Source organism: Physeter macrocephalus, chromosome 15, assembly GCF_002837175.3.
Source record: "Physeter macrocephalus isolate SW-GA chromosome 15, ASM283717v5, whole genome shotgun sequence".
Lineage (NCBI taxonomy): Eukaryota > Metazoa > Chordata > Mammalia > Artiodactyla > Physeteridae > Physeter > Physeter macrocephalus.
Window position 1 is genome coordinate 25,235,647 of NC_041228.1, and position 20,227 is coordinate 25,255,873.

Genomic DNA, 20,227 nt, shown 5'->3' on the forward strand with positions numbered 1-20,227 from the left:
AATTTTGGAGATTAATCCTTTGTCGGTTGCTTCATTTGCAACTATTTTCTCCCATTCTGAGGGTTGTCTTTTGGTCTTGTTTATGGTATCCTTTGCTGTGCAAAAGCTTTTAAGTTTCATTAGGTCCCATTTGTTTATTTTTGTTTTTATTTCCATTTCTCTAGGAGATGGGTCAAAAAGGATCTTGCTGTGATTTATGTCATAGAGTGTTCTGCCTGTGTTTTCCTCTAAGAGTTTGATAGTGTCTGGCCTTACATTTAGGTCTTTAATCCATTTTGAGTTTATTTTTGTGTATGGTGTTAGGGAGTGCTCTAATTTCATTCTTTTACATGTAACTGTCCAGTTTTCCCAGCAGCACTTATTGAAGAAGCTGTCTATATAGTGTTATTTTGATGGCACAAAAATTAAATGTAACATCCAAAATTCCTGACTTGCTTAGGCAGTGGCGGAACATTTCAGCAATATTCCAGAGTAGAGTTTAGTGGAAAAGGGAGCTTTAACTTCTTTGTTCTGTTGATTCATATTTTAAACAAATGCACACCCCTCTGGGCACTACACTATTTAGTGTGTTGTGTCATACCCTAAGCACCCACTGTACTGTTTCCCACAATGATATTTTCAGAGAGACTATTGGTCTGCACAGAGTATTCTCACAGTTAACTCAGGAGTTTCTTTCTGTCGTCCAAGGCCTCTCTCATTATTTATTGACTTACATTTGAAATGGCTAAATTAAGCAGAATGGACAAAGTCTGAGGAGTTAAATGAACATGATTAAAAGAGAAACGGTTTGAAAGTGCTTGGTGTAGAACAGGAAACAAAAGCTCTTTGAAAGTTAAGTTTGTTGAATACTTAAACCATGAAGACCTTCTCAGTAAATGGAACCCTGCCTCTTTGTCTTGGTTGAATATGATACTGTAAAAATTAAATGTCAAGTAAACCTTGTTTCATATACAAAGAAGAGTAGATAGACACAATGCCTGGTTTCATTCTGGGTTTATTTGCTCATGGTAGAGCAAATTTTAAAGTTGGGGTAAATATCCTAACCAATATAATCTAAGAGATTTCCTCTATTTAAGTGATTTAGCAGACTATTTAAGTGATTCTTAAAAATCTAAATTATGGATTTCTTTAAAATGCAGTCTGGGTCTCCCGCCAAATGTTGCCCATTAGAAGTTGTTGGTAGAGGACTTGCTTTGAAGAATGGATTAAACGATTAGCATACCAATGATCTGTATGGAAAGATGTGCCCAAAGTACAGTTGTTGGTTTATAATTAATTTAATTGGCTAATCTAACATCTTATCATAAATAGAATAAAGGTAAGCTTCCACCTAAATGACCACAAATATAGTTAATGGGGCCTAAGAGCAGGGGCCCTTTCTGTATTAGTCACTTTTTAACCACAGCATTTAGCTCAGTTCCTGGTACCTCATAGAATCAACAAATACTAGTTGAATTAATAAACTGTATTGTAGGATAAAATATATGGGAAATAAGAGGCTTGGTAGTAGTTTCAGGTTTAATAATAGATTATTTGCATTGGCTTGTTTGTAGAGATTTTTACATGTTTATTTCTACCTTACTAAGCTTCCCTTTCTTCCTGTATCTAGCTTGCAGTGATACATGTAAGATTATAAAAATGGATTTTTAATAAAAGAGAGACATTATTCTTAACATCTATTATGCTTAAAGAAGGAGAAACTTCCTTAAAATGGTGTCTCATTTAAGAAACAGCTTAGTGTTTATAACCTATTCTAATAGATTGAGAGCAAAATGCTTTTGATATCGACATACAAATCTCCAGAGAAAGAGAAAGAAGAGCTTGGAGCTGAGATGCAAAGAATTCTGTACCTCTGTTGGAAACTAAGAAAAAGAAGAGGGTTGCTAATCATTCCAGAAAGCATGGTCAGCCCAGACTTCAGGGGTTAATTGTAGCCTTAGGAAAAAAAAAATGTTGGTCCAGCTATTAGGTTGAGGCACTAGTTTCTAGATCAGTGTTAAAAGTTTTGTTTTTTTTTTTTAAGAGGGCATAATCATGGCTGCCATACAAATATAAAATAAGCATGTGTTAAAATTTTTATTTAACTCATTAATTAATGAGGGACCCTGTAAGATGTTACAGTGTTTCAGGAAAGAATTCAAAGAACCAAATATAGATTGATGGATGGATGGATGGTTGGATAGATAGATAGATAGGCAGATGGAATACTGAAATGAATTTACAAACAGATATAAAATAGTCTGTCCATTGGATAATAATAATCCTTTGCATTACACCACAGCCCCCATAATCACAGGGGACCCAGAATGATGTACTAGACAATGTCTTGCTTACCAGAAAACAACATCCAGCTAGTTACCTTTTGATTCACCTTAAAATCTTTACATTTTTGTTTCCTACTTTAGTCTCAACTATGCAAAGGGTGCGGTTGGCTATTCAGAACGTTTTAGAAGCAAAGGACCTACTGTTATCTGAACATAAGAAAACTAAGTAAATTTAGACATTTAGAGGCAGAATGAGGAAGCAAACGTTGGAGTAACCATTTAATTCTTGAGATTCTAACTGATCAGGGGAGATTTGGTTCAGAATTGTAACATATAGGTTTAGTAAGACAATAGTTAACCTGATAATGTGTAGGAAATAAGATCATTATGCAAGTGTTCTTGATTCTTCATACTACAAAACACTTATTCAACATGTACTTTAAAATTTCATCTTTCGTATAATGATTCAGTGCCCTCTCAGAGTTTTTTCCTAATAAAAGCTATTTTTAACTTAAAATTTCCATTGGCCATATTATGGCAGAGTAAGGTTGCAGTTGAAGAGAAGTAGCATACTGATTGCTTAATAAGGGAAGATTCAACACTCAACTCCCTCACCCCCTACCCTTCTCAATTCTCCCCAATCTCATCATAGAATTACTACAATAAATTACAAACTAACATCACTCAAAAGGGAGTGCCCTACAGTTTTCTTTACTTAATATGATGCAAATATATGGTGTTACTGGCTATATTATTAAAAGTTATAGTCTCAACATACCCAATTTACAGGTGACACAAAACTCTGGTCTATCTGTAGAGAAGTAATATTTGAGAACAAGAAGCCTACAAACAAGAAGAAAAGAGGGAGTATTTTTTTTCCCTTTTTTCCTTAGAAAAAGATCTTGGATCACTGTGTATATTGGTTGTTTTAGATGTTGTTTCTAAATATAGTGGTTTGCTTGGAAATTGGACTTGTTTCCTAATGGAATATTTGAGATATTTAGGAAGACAGAGAGATAAAGTATGTTGAATTTTGACACTTTTCCCTAATGACTTCCCAGAAAGATACAGAGAAAGAATGTTATCTATCAAGAGTCTGTTGCACAGTGTACTTGGTTTAGCAAAGTTCTTGTGATTAGTCTACTTTGATTTTGGGGGGGATGAGGGGGCACTTAGAAAGACAACGGCAACATCTGCATTTTAATAGAAACTTTAAAAGACACATTTGTGGGCCTCCCTGGTGGTGCAGTTGTTGAGAGTCCGCCTGCCGATGCAGGGGACACGGGTTCGTGCCCCGGTCCGGGAAGATCCCACATGCTGCGGAGCGGCTGGGCCCGTGAGCCATGGCCACTGAGCCTGCGCGTCTGGAGTCTGTGCTCTGCAACGGGAGAGGCCACAACAGTGAGAGGCCCGCATACCACAAAAAAAAAAAAAATAAATAAATAAAAGACACATTTGAAAACAGAATCCAAACACCAATCTAAACAAATGCAAAACAGAAAACAAAAACTTTCTTAATATTTTTAGGAGTATTTTTGAAATAACTTGGGATTTGGTAGACCATCAAATATGGATATTTTAAAAAGGTCGAACTGGAAATTTTTCATATGACTTGTAAACCATTAAAATAATTGACTACATGTATGTGATTTGATAGAAACATAAATTTGTTTCCATGATGTCATGTTTTAAGGAGGATCATTTATGAAAGTCAGCCCTCTAAGGTTCAGGAATTATTGAAAGTAACAACACTCTGTGTTTGTTTTCTTTTACCCTACAAAGAACTGGACTGAGATCAACAGCTTATTTTAAGCAGGCCCAAAAAAATATGTGTATCTTTGTATACAGTATTATGTGTGTGGCTTCAAATGCAAAACTCAGCATGTTTCAAATGAACAAGACTGTCTTCTTATGACCACCATAGGAAGACCATAACCTCGATTTAAGGGGTAAAATATGAAGAACTTTAAAAATATATTTGTGCAATGTATAGTTCAATGACTGTAATATAATGTTGAATTTATAAAAGTTACCTTGCTTTTACATTATTAAACTTTTGAAAAATCATAGTCTTTTAAACCCCACAATTTTTCTATTCAATGAAATGTTTTAAGGATGAATTTTATTACCTATTTTACTTTTTAAAATCACAAAACACTAGTTGATTTCTGCTCTGTAACAGGTTCTTTCTTTTAAGTTATAGTTTGGGTAGTTTCTGCATGTAAAGTTAATATATTATTAAAGGAAAAGTACAAAATGAAGTAAAAAGGAGACATTTATAAAACTCTGTTGGTAAGTACATCAGATCTGTACTTACCATGAAAAAGCAATCATTTTGTAGAATTTTATATCTCAATTGAAATTAAAATATCTCAGTTGCTGAGGAGTCATAAATAATATGTCTTTATTTTGGCAGAGGATTAACAATAAATGTTCAGGGATCATTTTTAGAATGTGAATTAAACGCTATACCTTACAAGTATATTGCTGGTTTTTTTCTAGTGACAGTATTATTTATAATGGTATAGCATTTTAAAAGCAGTCTACAATAAATCCCCTAAACTAAAACTTTGTCTATGTCATCTAAAAGAGGAAAAAAAATTAGAAAAAGAGAAGAGAGTCACAAAGTAAAATCTACCAATAGAAAAATAAAAAAGTAGTTATTATACAGTATTAATCGCCAACCTTATGATTTCTGAGCTAAATTAAATGTTATACCCATTTAATTTAATTTAAAAAATAATCTTACAATTTTATTGCTTTTAGGCCACGGTCATTACTTTTATGACCTGAAGTACATGTGTCAGGCATATCAACCAATTGGCACGCATCCTCTTTTAAAGGTAGAAAAAAAAGATGACTATTAAATTGTAATACTTTGTTCTCTCTCTCCTCCTCTTTCTATTTTTTGTTTTTTGTTTTCATTTTTGGATGGTTGGTGATTTGTTTGCTTCTCCTGGTTCCTGTTGATCAGTGGTGTTTGGCCAGTTTGTATTTTTCCAGACATCACTCCACGATGTTGTTGAGGTGTATGATGGGCCAACTCAGCAATCTTCTCTGTTATCTTCCCTCTCAGGATCCCATTCAGGTATCCTTTAATAGAACTGCCATGCATCAGTTATTGATTAAAGACTGACTTTGATTGGTATTGTAGTGAAAGTTGAGATTTATGTCATCCATATTAGAAATAAACTGAAAATAGAATCATTCTTTATTTTTAAAAACAGAATAGAAACACAAGAATAATTCAAATTCTTGAGAAAAATATAACCAACTATTTTCTGGGATTGTAATCAAGTAAATATAGTACTTAGTCACTTAGTCTGTAGTGTTTAATGTAATATTTAAAGATTCTTTACAGAATGAGGCAATATTATCAAAACGTAATAAAAGCCTTCCAGTAAAAAGGTTGCAATTGAAGCTGAACCCAAAGAAAATATATTGTCAGTGGTAGGATATATTAAAGTAATTTAATAGAACATAGATTGATGTTTTCAAATGACAGTGTAAATTAATATCATTTGTTAGGTTTACTGAATGAAATTATTTATGATATCTTAGTGTTTGTTTTGTTGAGTAGGAGAATCACTTCCACTGAGTTCAGGTAATCAGATCACAATTCGATTTACTTCAATTGGACCAATAACAGCTAAGGGATTTCACTTTGTTTATCAAGGTAAGTGACCGTGTAGCATAGAAACACACTAAGGAATGATATCAGTTTCCATGCTATGTCCAGAGTTATTGAATGATGAGATCCTCATAACCATATAGGAGATATAAAAGTTGTGTGTTTTTTTAAAACCAGTTTTGCCCTGTCCCCTCCCCCATTATTAGAGCACTATTACTTTGACCAAAGTCAAAAAAGACCTATTGCTTCCATCGTCATTCTCAAGTTAGCTGCATGCTTTCTCTTCCTCCCAAACATACTGTTTTCAAATCATCTGGTGTGTTTTCTTGACAATGCTTCACTCTACATATTCTATTTCCTCTGAGTCTAGCACTCTAAATTAAAAATATACAAACTTTTTGTGCTGATGTACTTAGACATGCCAAGGAAATCATTACTCCACTCTAAAATTTTAGTCTCTCATTCTCTTAGGAGAATTCAAACTTTCTTCATGACTATTAAATATTTTTGTGCAATTCAAAGTCAGTTTACATAGTTTTTTGTCACCTTTTACAGACACACTTCCACATTATATAAAACTAAATTAAGACCTATCATCTGAATATTTTGTTTGAATTATGTATGATCAGGTAGTTATTCTCAAATGTATCTTGAACTTTATTCCTAATAAATTTATAAACATTAGTAGTTTGATATTCTTATTAAACCCTCTTATTCCAATTATAATATTGGCTATAATATTATACTGTTTCATTCTTAATAGTATTCCCTCTGTAAACAATTTGTGGTATTATGAATTTTAAAAGGCACTCTAACAAATGAAGTTATTTTCACTCAAGTCACATATGAGGAATCTGTCTATTTGGAAATCATCCTATCATTTTTTGGGCTGTTATCAAATTCCTTAATCCCATCTGTATGTGTTTTAAAAAGAAAAAACATCCTGTTATCATTCTATTTTACTTAATCAAAAAAAAGTCACAATTGAAGGATATACCTATAAAGCCTAAAAGCAATTTCAAATTTGATATTGTATGATTATTAAAATAAAACTTCTATTGTTGTTAATCTGTCTGACTTCTGTCTAGCCTGAACGTATTGTCATCATCAATAACAAACATATTTTGAACAACCAAGTTTATGAACATGCTATGAAATTAATCAAGTGCTGTGTTTGCTTTTTTAAATCTATGTTTTTAGGGACCAAATACTGTAAAAAAAAAACTTGACATTACCTTATGTAACCTGGCCTCTGTTTTTTGTAAGCTTGGTATCCCATTAAAAAAAAAAAATAGTATCTCTTTGCTATCATTCCATAATTTGAAATATCTTACTCAAGCTACATTTTTATATTGATAAGAGTGTGGTCAAACAAAAAACAGAAAAAAAACCTTAACCGATGTTGTTTAAAGGATCAAAAGTGAAATGTTTTTAAATAAAAAAATCTTAATGACAATAGAAATATTTATTCATTTTGAATTGTATTTCATTATGTATAAACTTTTATAAGTGTATTCAAACTGTTAACTAAAGTTCAAGTTGGTGAAGATTTCTTTGAAATCTGTTTGCATAGTTTCATTTTGAAATCTCTATTTATCTACCAAATATGAAATTAAAGTCAACAATTATTTGTACGCAGCTGTTCCTAGAACAAGTTCCACACAATGCAGTTCTGTGCCTGAACCAAGGTTTGGAAGAAGGATTGGCAATGAATTTGCAGTTGGTTCATTGGTTCTTTTTGAATGTAATCCTGGATATATTCTCCATGGATCTTTTGCAATTAGGTGTGATACAGTGCCAAATTCTTTGGCCCAATGGAATGATTCCTTACCTACCTGTATTGGTAAGTTTATAAATTTGTATGCTTTGTGATTGTACATATTGTATATCAAAATTAGTTATCATGCATCTTTCAATATTTGTTTCAAATATAATAGTTTTACATTAATTTTAAACAATTTATTAGTTATGATGTATCTAAATATGCAAATTAGAGTAGCTATTTGATGCAATTGAGATGAAATGCAATGAAAATATACATACATATTTCCAATAACACAGAATTTGAATGCTATTAATATGGAATTATTATGTGCTACCATCCTTTGAAATAACTATTATTTTTCATTTTTAAAAGTTTATGCAAAGATTTCTGTGCCAATATGTAAGGAATTTACCTATCTTTTAAGGATCACAGAAGCTGATTTTTCTGGACGTATTTTATCATCAAAAAAATTAGAAAATATGCATTAGTAAATAAATGTTTTTTCTCTTCTCTATAAATTATATGTATGTATAAAAATATAAAATAAGAATTTTTCCCAGTCTTTCACAAATATAAGTGGAAACACTTTGAATGAGTAGATGGCGTAGGGTTAGCCAGAAATCTCATTATTTCAAACTATATTTTTGTAATTTTGTACCCAAGTTATATTGATAAATAAAATAAACACTGTATAAACTTATCCCTGCTAAGTTATTTGAAGCAGATTAAAACATTTTCTAAACCATAAAAATAGTTTAGAATCTTATCATATTTCAGGATCATTACAATGACTTTTGGATCTTGTAGAAGTCCATGGATGTGGAAAATGTAGACTGTTGGGAAGTTGTTTTCTTCTTTGTTTCAAGAGCATATCTGGAAATTAAATTTTTTAATTATATAGTATTAAACTAAAAGAAGAGTAGTAAAGCTTAATCTCAGGTTAAGAAATAGTTCTAATGAGTTCTTTCTCATTAAAGTTTTATTGGTATGTGATTTGGAAAATGAGAAGAAGGTTTTTTAAAATAAAGATAAGCAAAATTTTGTCTTTATTTTAATAATCTCAATACTCCACTTTTTGATAGAGAAGACATGAGTGTGCATATAAACAATATAACATATACATTTATAAATATATAAAATCTATTTTTAATAACACTTCTTGCCATACCTGAAAAGAAATTACGTGTCAATAGTTTTTATTTTTAACTTTTTAAAACACATTTTACCATATTTTAACACAGATTAATACAATGTTAATTCATATTTAATTTGAATAAAATATATTCTAAATTGATTTTAATCGAAATTATATGGAACGTACACTCATTACTGAGAAAGTAGTAAAGATAAGGTCTGGTGATATGCATTCATCGAACATGTACTTTGTATAGGACATAACTGCTCTAAATCTTTTACCATTCAAATCAGTACGTTATTAATAATTGTGCTGGGAAAATGGTACAAGTTGGGACTATCATAAATAAAAAGGAAGGATTGATGGTCACTCTTATCTCTGTAGGAACTTGATATAACCACTTCCCAAAAGAGATATACCTAGCATATTTTACAGAGTGTTTTTCCTACAACCAGTATTTTAGTTCTTCCTGCTACAATAAATGAAATGTGAACTATTATTATTATTTTGTTTGTTGAAAACCCCCTACAAAAAAATAATTTAAAACACTGGAAAACTGTAAATGACTCTTCAACTTTCTCGTCCGTCAGCTAAATAACCAGTTTCTAATATGATTACCACTTACTTATTGCTTCCTATTTGCCAGGTTTCATGCTGAGTATTATAAATACATATTTAATTAAATCCTCACAGCAAATCTATGGAGAAGTTACTCTCAGAATTTACAGGTGAATAAGCTGAGTCTTAGAGAAGTAAAACAGTTTTCTTTTAATGTGACATAACCTAATAAGCAGTAAAGTAGGGGCAGGATTTGAAAATAAGGTTTTCTGACTCCAAACCTCAATGAACATTATAGAAGACTACTTTTCTTTATGTTTTGGCTGATAAGCTAATTTCCTAATTGGAATTCTATATCTTATTTATAATGTGGAATTTCTTAACCTGTTCAGGTATACTTTTGACAGTCAACAAGTAAAGGAGAATAAATCATCTGGACTTGATGTTCCTCCTATTTTGCACCTAGCATAGAGCTATGGTTAACGGAACAAAGAGATCTTCTTCTTTACATACTTTTATACTCTCATAAGAGAAAATAGATAATGTTTTTCCTTAGGAACCACAATATATGTTTTCATACTCTTATAAAATACTAATAAATAAATTATCCTAAAGGACTGTGAGCTGAGAGAAATGTTCCTATATGTCTAGGCCAAAATTAGTCATACAACATGTATAAATCAGAAATTACATTGCTTTAAGTCAGTTTAACAATTGAAGAAAGACACATGATAATAAATCTCTTTAGCCTCACAATATATTTTTATATATTTCTCTCTAAATATCAGGAATCAGTCATTATTTCTGCCTCACTTTTCCCAGGAATTATTTACATAATTTCAGTGTCACTCTTAGTTTCTTTATGTACATACTGATAGAAAATATTAATACCATATAATGGAGGATAACTGGATAAGTAGCTGTCTTCATTTAATTTCATATATATGATGAAAATTCCCTCAAGATAATTATAAAGGTAGTGTGATATGATGACTTATGGAAAGGCATAAACTAGCTCATTAATCTTTAAATATTATTGAAAACATTCATCTATTCAGAGTGTTCAAAGAACCTACATATGCAAAGCAGTGAAATGTAAATCCATGAATTACTCATTAAAGTTCTGTTTATGTATTTATCACGTTAATGTACTAATTAATGGAGAAAAGTTGTAAAGAATCATACAAAACTGAATAAGTCCTTATAACTGGGAATTGTAGTAGGTTCTCAGCATAAGGGTTAATTAAGTCTTGGGTAGTAGTATTAGGCTTTGACTTTAACATGAAATTGTGGTGATCCTGAAAATTTACATAATCTCTGATTCTCAATTCTCATATCAATAAAACAGGAAAGTTATAGGTTTATTGTGGCTCTTAGAGGTTTTAAAGCCTTGGTATAGTTCTTGGAATCATCTAAGTGCTCAAAAATTAAGTTGTTTTTGTGCTTGCCAAATTCTCCACCATAAAATCAGAATATGACTTCAGTTCTCAAGGTATTAGATCTAAGATAAAAAATTTATATGCAGTGCTGATAAAGGATTTGATATTACTCATTTTCATTTGTTGATATCTTGTTTTAATAGCACTTTAAAGTTATTATATGTAAAAATTATCTTCCACCAAAGATTTTTGCATCTTGGAAAGGGCTAAAAGCATGGACTTCTGTCATTCTTTCTAATTCTAATAATTTAGAGTTCCTTGAAGGCAAGATTTTTCTTTCAATTAAAATTTTCAGAAAGGCTTTGGGGAAATGTAATGACAATTTTCTAGAGGATAACAGTACTTATTTATTAGAATATGCTATTTAGGGGGATTGTGAAATTTCTTTCCATCAATTTATACATTTAAGGGCAATTGGTTAAAAAGGAGCAGAGTTCTAACAATGGGCATATATTCATGATTTGGTTTGTTTTCAGTGTTTGTAAGTGTCTAAAATAAAAATAAACTTAAAATTAAAATAATGATTACTATAATTCTAATTGGTTGTAAAAATATATGTTTAATCAAGGTGTGCACTCTGCATTTTCTTCTGACCCTAAAATATTCAAACATTACATTATCCAAAAAATATATATTTTCTTTTGTCCATGAAGGTATGAGGATGAGACAAGAGTTAGAAAGAGGAAAGAGATAAAAGGGAGAAATGAGCTGACATTAAAGAAGAAAAAAGAAACATGAAAGAACAGTTTAAAAGGGGAAAGAGAAAAATAGAATATTCTGTGAGATGAAGAGTAGAGAATAAGAACTTTACATTGTAAACATAAACCATTTTTTTTTAAAGCAGAAGAAAACCCCTATTCTACATGATTATTACAAAGCTTTTTCATATGTCATATGTGTCAGTTGACTAATCCTAGTGTTTTTGCCATAAGAAATAAAAATCCATGTAAAGAAAAGGAAGCTCAGGCCATTTGATTATAGATTCATTTCAGCAAGGACTGGCACTCCTCCCAGGCATTAAAGCCTTTGAAAGACTTTGAGACCATGCTATGGCTGACATTCAACTTCAGGAGTAAATGCTAGTGGACTGTCCCTAGCATGGATTCAGCCTCACTTTTTACTTTTAAGGGCAAAAGATGAGGGACTCAGGAGCTATTACACCACCTCTGTCAAAAGCCCATCTATCTGCAGGTCCCTGGGCTTTTTAAGAAACATGTCACTGCATCTACGGAGGGTCTTTAAACATAAAACACCCTACCTCTTATATTTCTGTTGCATTGGTTTGAAAATGCATACTTAGAGATAGAAGAAAATTGTATCAGATGACTTCTGTTTCCTGCCAAGATCACACAAAAAGGATATATTACCTTATGCCACTTAAAAAATAATGTATACCTTGTAGAACAGGTGTAAATCCAGAAAATTGAATATATAACAGAGGACATATGGGATTTGTGTGAGACAAGAAATAGATTCTAAAGGACATTCAGATGACAGCTCAGTTTAGGTTTTACCATTTGGTCCCACTGCTAATCTTTACATAAATGAAAATATACTTTCTATTTCTATTTTTAACTATAAATATTTTTAGTTTCAAATGTTATGAATAAAAATGATTATGCCTGTATGTGTTCAAAAATTCAAAAAAAGAAAAAGGCTTGATGTCTTAAAAATTCAAATAGAGTCAAGTGCAGAGTTATCTTAGGTTGATATCAAAGAATTATCTTTAATTTGTGTTCATTTTCAATATTTGTTATCTGGATAAAATTTTAACTGCTTCAAGGCCTTTGAACTTTCTATATTTTCTCCTTGGAACATGCATCCCCAAAGTACCTTTCGAGCTTACTGCATTGCTTCGTTCAAGTTTTCACCTGACTGTCTTCCTTGGCTGTCCTATCTAAAATAATTTTCTGCTACTCATCCTCCATTCGTTCTCTATACCCTTATCCTGCCTTTTTTTTTTTTCTATATAGCAACCACTCACCAGATTATATATAATTTGTTTATTTTCCTAATCTTTCTTGCCCTCCTCTCCCTGCCACTGTATTCTGTTTTTTGCTCAACAAAAAGAGGACCTGACATACAAGAGGTGTTCAGTAAACATTTGTTCAATGAATGGATTTTAGCAAATAAATGTAATGATTTCATGACTTTTTGTAGAGGTAGAACAACTGGCCAACTTCCCAAATCCAGGGTCCATGCATTTTTCTTTTTTTTTTTTTTTTGCCGTACGCGGGCTTCACACTGTTGTGGCCTCTCCCGTTGCGGAGCACAGGCTCTGGACGCGCAGGCCCAGCGGCCATGGCTCACGGGCCCAGCCGCTCCGCGGCATATGGGATCTTCCCGGACTGGGGCACGAACCCGTGTCCCCTGCATCGGCAGGCGGACTCTCAACCACTGCGCCACCACGGAAGCCCTCCATGCATTTTTAACTTCAGTGTTTCACTGCATGGTGACGCTCTTGCTCACTTTGCTTGCTTAAACCTTTACAAGCCATCTTGAAGCCGCAAGACTTTTTTGAGAATCGATAGGAAAGATGCATAGGTAGATTTACATATTACATGGTTAATTTTATTCTTAGAAAGAACAAATTCTCTATTTATACTTTGCAGTTTAGATATGATCTTTGACAGTCTATTCAGGGTATTATACATAATGATTATATTTTCTCTGCCTTCACTAGTTCAATGAATACTCAGTTAACACCTTAAACCAAGTGAGCATCCAATTGAAACCAAAAGAAAAGAGTGCCCTACATTTCTAGTGATTTCCATCTCAATTGTAATTGTTTCAGTTTCACAGTTCTTATTACTGCTATCAACACTTTCATTTTCTTCTGTCATAGTAGAACAGAATACAATGTTGAGTAATTTTGCAAAAAAAATCGACATACTAAAATTAAACTATTGGCTTGAAAGCAGCCCCATTAGACATGATGTGCAAGTTGTACTTATAGTTAAAATGGTCAAATACTAAGTTAGGGGATACACAAATTTAACTAACCTGCGTAAGAGAACAATATTTAATAATCTTGTACAAATCTGTCATATCAAGTCATTCTTAGGTAAATTACAATAAAGTACAATAATATTTTTATAAGAACATTGGACTTGGAACAGAGGTAAACTTGAAAAAGTTGCTGAAGACTTTTATCTTCCAAATTTGACCTTGTTACACTTCAGCTTTCTTAAAATTTTTAGTCTCTTAAAATCCCAAACTCTCCCTCTGAGACTCTGTGATAACACCCTGTAGCCACTAATAGCTCTGACAATATGTGGCCTTAGAAGTAAGTACTTCTGTTAACGGGAGGTATCTTTTGAGAAGCCCCTGAACCTGCCACTTACCGCCCCCCACCCCCCCCACCCCCACCTTAGGCAGAAGTCTTTAATTAGCTGCTTATCCCATCACCCTTATCAGGCTTTGTTTTTGCAAGTCCTTTAGAGAACCAGAAAGAACCATTTTTACTTGTATTGGCTCCATGGCAACTCATGTCTGTGCCATCTTTTCTCAGAGTGGGAAAGAAATAGATGAAAAAATATATACAATATCTGAATCCTCATTCATTTATTCACCCATCCATTCAGCCATGAAAAAATTATTAAATATAATAATGAATAGCATTTACTAGTATTTGTATGAAGTGCTATTAAGCATTATCTCATTTAATATTGACACCAATTCCAGGAGTAAGATAAGAACACTATTTCTCTTTCATAGATAGTAAAACCCCTATGGTTTAGAAACAAAAGAAGAATTAATATTTGAACCCAGGTTGCTTGATTCTAAAGTTTGTTCTCTTAATCTATATGTTATGTTGTATAATACTGATTAGAAGGGAAATTTATAATACATCCTTTTTAAAATAGAAAAGAAATGTTAGGCTAAGTTATATACATGGGAAGTAAAACTTTGTAAAACAGTATTATGTGGTAATGCATATCTGGGAATACTTTTATAATGTAATATTTTGTTGGTAAAAATAAAAATGATTGAAGTAGAATTAAATATGGTTTGTTTAGGAAAATACTGGGAGAAAGGAATGATGTAGGAATGGTAAAGAGGTAACTTGTAATCACAAGATATATACAGATATACAACCAGTCACTCAATAATTTATTTAACGAGCACTTATTTAGTGCTTACCAAGTGTCAGGTCCCTTTCTAGGCACTGGCAACATAGCTTTGAATCAGAAGATAAGATCTCTGCCCTTATGGAGTTTACATTTTGTTCAGATAGTGGTAAATACTATGGAGAAAAGTAAAGCAGAGGCTGAAGATTGGAGGAAGACATCCAGGGCATGTTGCTGTTTTATATCCAAAGGAGGTGAATGAAGGGGGCTGGGAGGTATATAAATAAAAGTCAAGGAGGTAAGCACATGTATAGACTATGAGGGGGAGAAAGGTCTAGTCATGTTCAAGCCAAAACAAGAATCTCACGTGTCTAGAACAGAGTGAATGATGGCAAGAGTGAGAGAAGAGTTTGGAGAGGCAGAGCAGAGGCCAAGTCATATGGAACCTCAAAGTCTGGGAAGAGTTAGAATTTTTTCTAAGTAGTGTGGGAATTCATTGAGCTAGAGAGTGATGTGATCTCAGTTTCTGGAAAATCACTGTGGCTAGTGTAAGGAGCAGGGGGTGAGTAGAAGCAATAAGACTGAATAGAAAACTATTTCAGAAGTGGAGGGGAAAGTTAATGGTGATTTAGATTGGAAGATCATGATCAGTGATGAGAACTGGTAAACTTTGGGATATATTTTTAAGATAGAACTGACAAAGTTTGCTGACAGATTGAATATAAATGTAAATGTGAATTTGAAAAGAAAGATAAATTAAGAAAGATAAATTAGGTGGTAACATTTACTGAGATGGCAAATAGTATAGATGGGGGAGAATTTCAAAAGTATTGTTTTGGATGTATGAATTTTGAGATACTTAGTCGATATATTGTAGGACTCTGGGTAGAAGTCATGGCTAGAGATAAACATTTAGTAGTCATAATCTATAGATGACATGGAATGGATGCCACCACTGAGGGGCGGTAGTTAGAAAGAGATGAGAAGATGGTGTAGGTCACAGTGTTAACAGCATTTACATTGAAAGGATCAGAAGAAGGATGAGCTAAAAAATATTTCTTTAAAAATACTTTATCACACTGTTTTAAAAGTTTAAAAATTTAAAAAGTTTATAGTATTCTTTTGAGTAATTACCCTAGATTTTTGCATTCAGTTTTAGAAGTGGCACAAAACTATAGTATTACCTTTTTTAAAAAAATTATTACAAAAATATATCCTGGTATCTCACCATTATAGCTAGATTAGGACAAATGTCCAAGGATCACAGTGCCATTGGAAACTAAAATAACAGTAGTTGTAGCAAAAGGAAATATAATTTATTGATTTCTTATTGCATTCCAAGCAGTGCATTAGCTTCTTTATGTACATTATCATACCTATTTATTTTCCACAAAAGCCCCTCGGAAACAATTTCATTACCATTTCACAGACAAGGCATCTGAGTTTCAGAGAGTTCAGGGAACATGTCCAACATCACACAGTATTTCAAATCATAAGCTAGGTCATTCCCAGAATCAAGCTGACGCTACCAGCAGTGTAGGAATTTTGCTTTAAGATTAGTACCTTTTAAAACTGTTAGAAGCTTTTATTGACATCAAAGCAGGTCTCCATACTTATTCTTTCTTGTAGTAGTTGTACTGGCAATAACCAGACTGGAACCATATTGAGTATTTTCTTTCCACTGAAGAACATGAATGTGGAGCCAAACCACCAGTATTCAAATCCTGTCTTCATCTCTGACTAGCTATGTGATCTTGGGCAAGTTATTAAATCTGTTAGTGACTCCATTTCCTCAGCTGTAAAATGTGGAGAATACTTACTCATATCTCATTGGATTGTTGGGAAGCTTTAATGAGTTAAAATATGTAAAGTGCTTAGAAGAGTGTTGGTATATAGGCTCTATATAAATGTTAGAACACAATTGTTATCATCATCAGTATTACTCTGCAAAGGATTTTATTACTACTCAAAAGATACATGAAGAGAAAAGTAACAAATATAAGAATTCTTCAAAAAATTCTATACCTAGATATGAACAATTTTTAACACGTGTCAGTGAACTTGTTAGTAATATAATACAAATGATATGCTATTATTGGGTTAATTATAGTATGACTTTAGATATGCCATTGTAAGTTTTCCATTAATGTTGTCTAATTATTTTTTAAAGGTTTTTATGCTATAGGAAGACAATTTTCATTGTTATGAGTTTTAAAACATAGTATGATTTGGTTGTGTTTGCAAGTCTAGCATCTGTCTAAGATGTTATTTCTGACCTTTTCTCCTATTTTAATTCTTTGCATTAGAATGAACTCCCTTTCTTGGCTTGCTTTACTTTCAGTGCCCTGTGGTGGAATTTTAAGTAAGCGCAAAGGGACTATTTTGTCTCCTGGATACCCTGAGCCTTATGATAACAATCTGAATTGTGTATGGAAGATGACAGTGCCAGAGGGAGCTGGCATTCAAGTAAGAATATTTAAATTTTTCTTCCTTTCATTGTATATTTGAAGTTAATTTTTTCAGAGATGATAGGATGCACGTAATTTCTAGAATTTTAGCCAGTGCTTTTGACTGATTTGGCTGAATTTAAAAGAAAGATACTTACCATTAATTTTTTCACCTGCAAGTAACAGAAAGCCAATTCAAGATAGCATAAGCAGTAAGAAAAATGTATTGCTTGTGTTGCTCCACATAACATGGAAACTTTGAGTAGGATGGTTTAAGGGTTGTTTATTTCAGAGGTTCAGTTGTATAATTCCTGACCCAGGTTTTTTCCATCTCTCTGTTCTGCTATTCTTAGCATGTTGGCTTAGTTCTTGGACTTCCTTTCTCATGGTTTTGAGATGGCTGCAAAAGCTCTAGGCATAACAGGCTTCCGCATTAATGGCCAATAGACAAAATGGAATCTCTCTATTTTATGTACTTTTGTAACAGTTAAGAGAACTTTTCAAGAAACCTTCCAGCAGACTTTCCCTCCTGTCCTATGGACCAAAATTACAATGGTACCCATTTTTAAGCCAAAAACTGGGCAATAACAAAAGATTTACTATGATTTGGCTTAAAAAAATTAAGATTAGGTACCTGGATCAGGCAAGAGGCTTAGCCTTCTCTGGTGTACACAGCTCTCATTTAATTGAACAAAACCATCCTCTGTCAGCCAGGAAGATGAATGCTATTCTATAGACGGTCAACAGTATCTACCATATTACTTCAATTGTGACCATTTTGTGGGGGGAGCAATTTGACCAGCTACTGTGAGAGGAAATTATTTCTGGATAAGTTGATAGCATTTTACTGCTGAGTCAGTATTTACCCCATGGAACACAATTATGCTTCACAAAGTATTACATAGTCTATATTTTATAAAAATAACTTGACTGTTTCTCCAATTGAGTCATAGGGTTTTCCTTTAGAAACTTGAGATATATATCAGTCACGGAAAAAGTAGCCAAGGCATCATTCATTAAACCTGAAATTAGATAGAAGTATAATTTTCAGTAAAAATAATAAACTTTCTGAATTTATCTTTATAACTTTTCAGAAAATTCAAAAAAATTACTTAACAGGCATCAGATATAAAATAGGCCAATAAATCAATGAAAAAACTTGAAATGTACTTTTTCAGTCTTTTAAAAACATTAACAATCAAAAAACTGCTTATATTCTGGCTAGTTGTACTATTATTTTATGGTCAACTTGTAAAATTCGAAGATAACCAATCAACCCTATCCTATTATTGGTAGAATTAATAAAGATTTTAGGATTGTCCAGAAAATCTGAAATGAGGTGATACCTTTAAAACTTTCCTAGAACATTTACTATATCATCTGCCTATACATTTATGAAGATTATCCTAGAGCATCTATATAGTGACATCAGCTTGACCATTTCTATCTCATCTTAAAATAATAATACCCTTGGCATTTCCCCTCTAGTTCTCATCCTCTATTTCTGACGCCCTGCAATGTGGCTTCAGCATCCAATTCTCTATTTGCGTCATTCTTATAGTGATCACTGAGGACCCATGCCATTAAATCCATTGAATTGCTCATCCTTCCTATTTTGTTAGCAACATTCTATCCTACCCATTCTCCCCCCAGTTCTTAAAACACCTTTTCCCTCCATTCTACCCAATATTCTCTTGGATTTTGTTTTCTTTTCTACATGTATGGCTTCTGCTACTGCATCTAGGAACATGATCTCCTCTTCTTCACTTCATCAGATATGGTGTTTGTGAGATTCTATGACCTTTGTCCATCTCACATTACACCATTCTCTCTGCCACCTTGTCTACTTTCACAGCTTCAACTACCATTATGTGCTGATGATGTCCAGGACCTGAATCACAGTAGATAAACAGAAAACATCTTTTTTAAATGAAGGATTGAATAAATGATGATTTCTTTTTTTTTTAAATTTCGTTTTTAAAATGATTTATTTATTATTTATTTATTTATTTTTGACTTTTTGAATTTTATTTTATTTTATTTTTATACAGCAGTTTCTTACTAGTCATCAATTTTATCCACATCAGTGTATACATGTCAATCCCAGTGGCCCAATTCATCACACCACCACCACCACCACCCGCCGCTTTCCCCCCTGGGTGTCCATACATTTGTTCTCTACATCTGTGTCTGTTTCTGCCCTTCAAACTGGTTCATCTGTACCATTTTTCTAGGTTCCACATATATGCGTTAATATACGATATTTGTTTTTCTCTTTCTGACTTACTTCACTCTGTATGACAGTTTCTAGATTCACCCACGTATCTACAAATGACCCAATTTCATTCCTTTTTATGGCTGAGTAATATTCAATTGTATATACGTACCACATCTTCTTTATCCATTCATCTGTCAATGGGCATTTAGGTTGCTTCCATGACCTGGCTATTGTAAATAGTGCTGCAGTGAACATTGGGGTGCATGTGTCTTTTTGAATTATGGTTTTCTTGGGGTATATGCCCAGTAGTGTGATTGCTGGATCATATGGTAATTCTATTTTTAGTTTTTTAAGGACCCTCTATACTGTTCTCCATAGTGACTGTATCAATTTACATTCCCACCAACAGTGCAAGAGGGTTCCCTTTTCTCCACACCTTCTACAGCATTTGTTGTTTGTAGATTTTCTGATGATGTCCTTTCTAACTGGTGTGAGGTGATACCTCATTGTATTTTTCATTTGCATTTCTCTAATAATTAGTGATGTTGAGCAGCTTTTCATGTGCTTCTTGGCCATCTGTATGTCTTCTTTGGAGAAATGTCTATTTAGGTCTTCTGCCCATTGTTGGATTGGGTTGTTTTTTTTTTTTTAACATTGAGCTGCATGAGCTGTTTATATATTTTGGAGATTAATCCTTTGT

At 32.8% G+C, this 20,227-nt stretch overlaps 1 protein-coding gene across 3 annotated transcripts in view; it reads left to right on the plus strand.

Annotated features, from left to right (window-relative positions):
* CSMD3 (CUB and Sushi multiple domains 3) overlaps window positions 1–20,227 on the plus strand; it is a 1,193,315-nt gene that overhangs the window by 1,007,767 nt on the left and 165,321 nt on the right. For 2 of the 3 annotated variants that reach the window (XM_024129404.1, XM_024129405.1), the window contains 4 exons: window positions 5,239–5,352; window positions 5,845–5,940; window positions 7,535–7,738; window positions 17,204–17,328. In XM_024129404.1, coding sequence (XP_023985172.1) covers window positions 5,239–5,352; window positions 5,845–5,940; window positions 7,535–7,738; window positions 17,204–17,328 — 539 coding nt within the window. The remainder of the gene's footprint in view (window positions 1–5,238; window positions 5,353–5,844; window positions 5,941–7,534; window positions 7,739–17,203; window positions 17,329–20,227) is intronic. The other variant, XM_028500327.1, reaches the window with a different exon arrangement.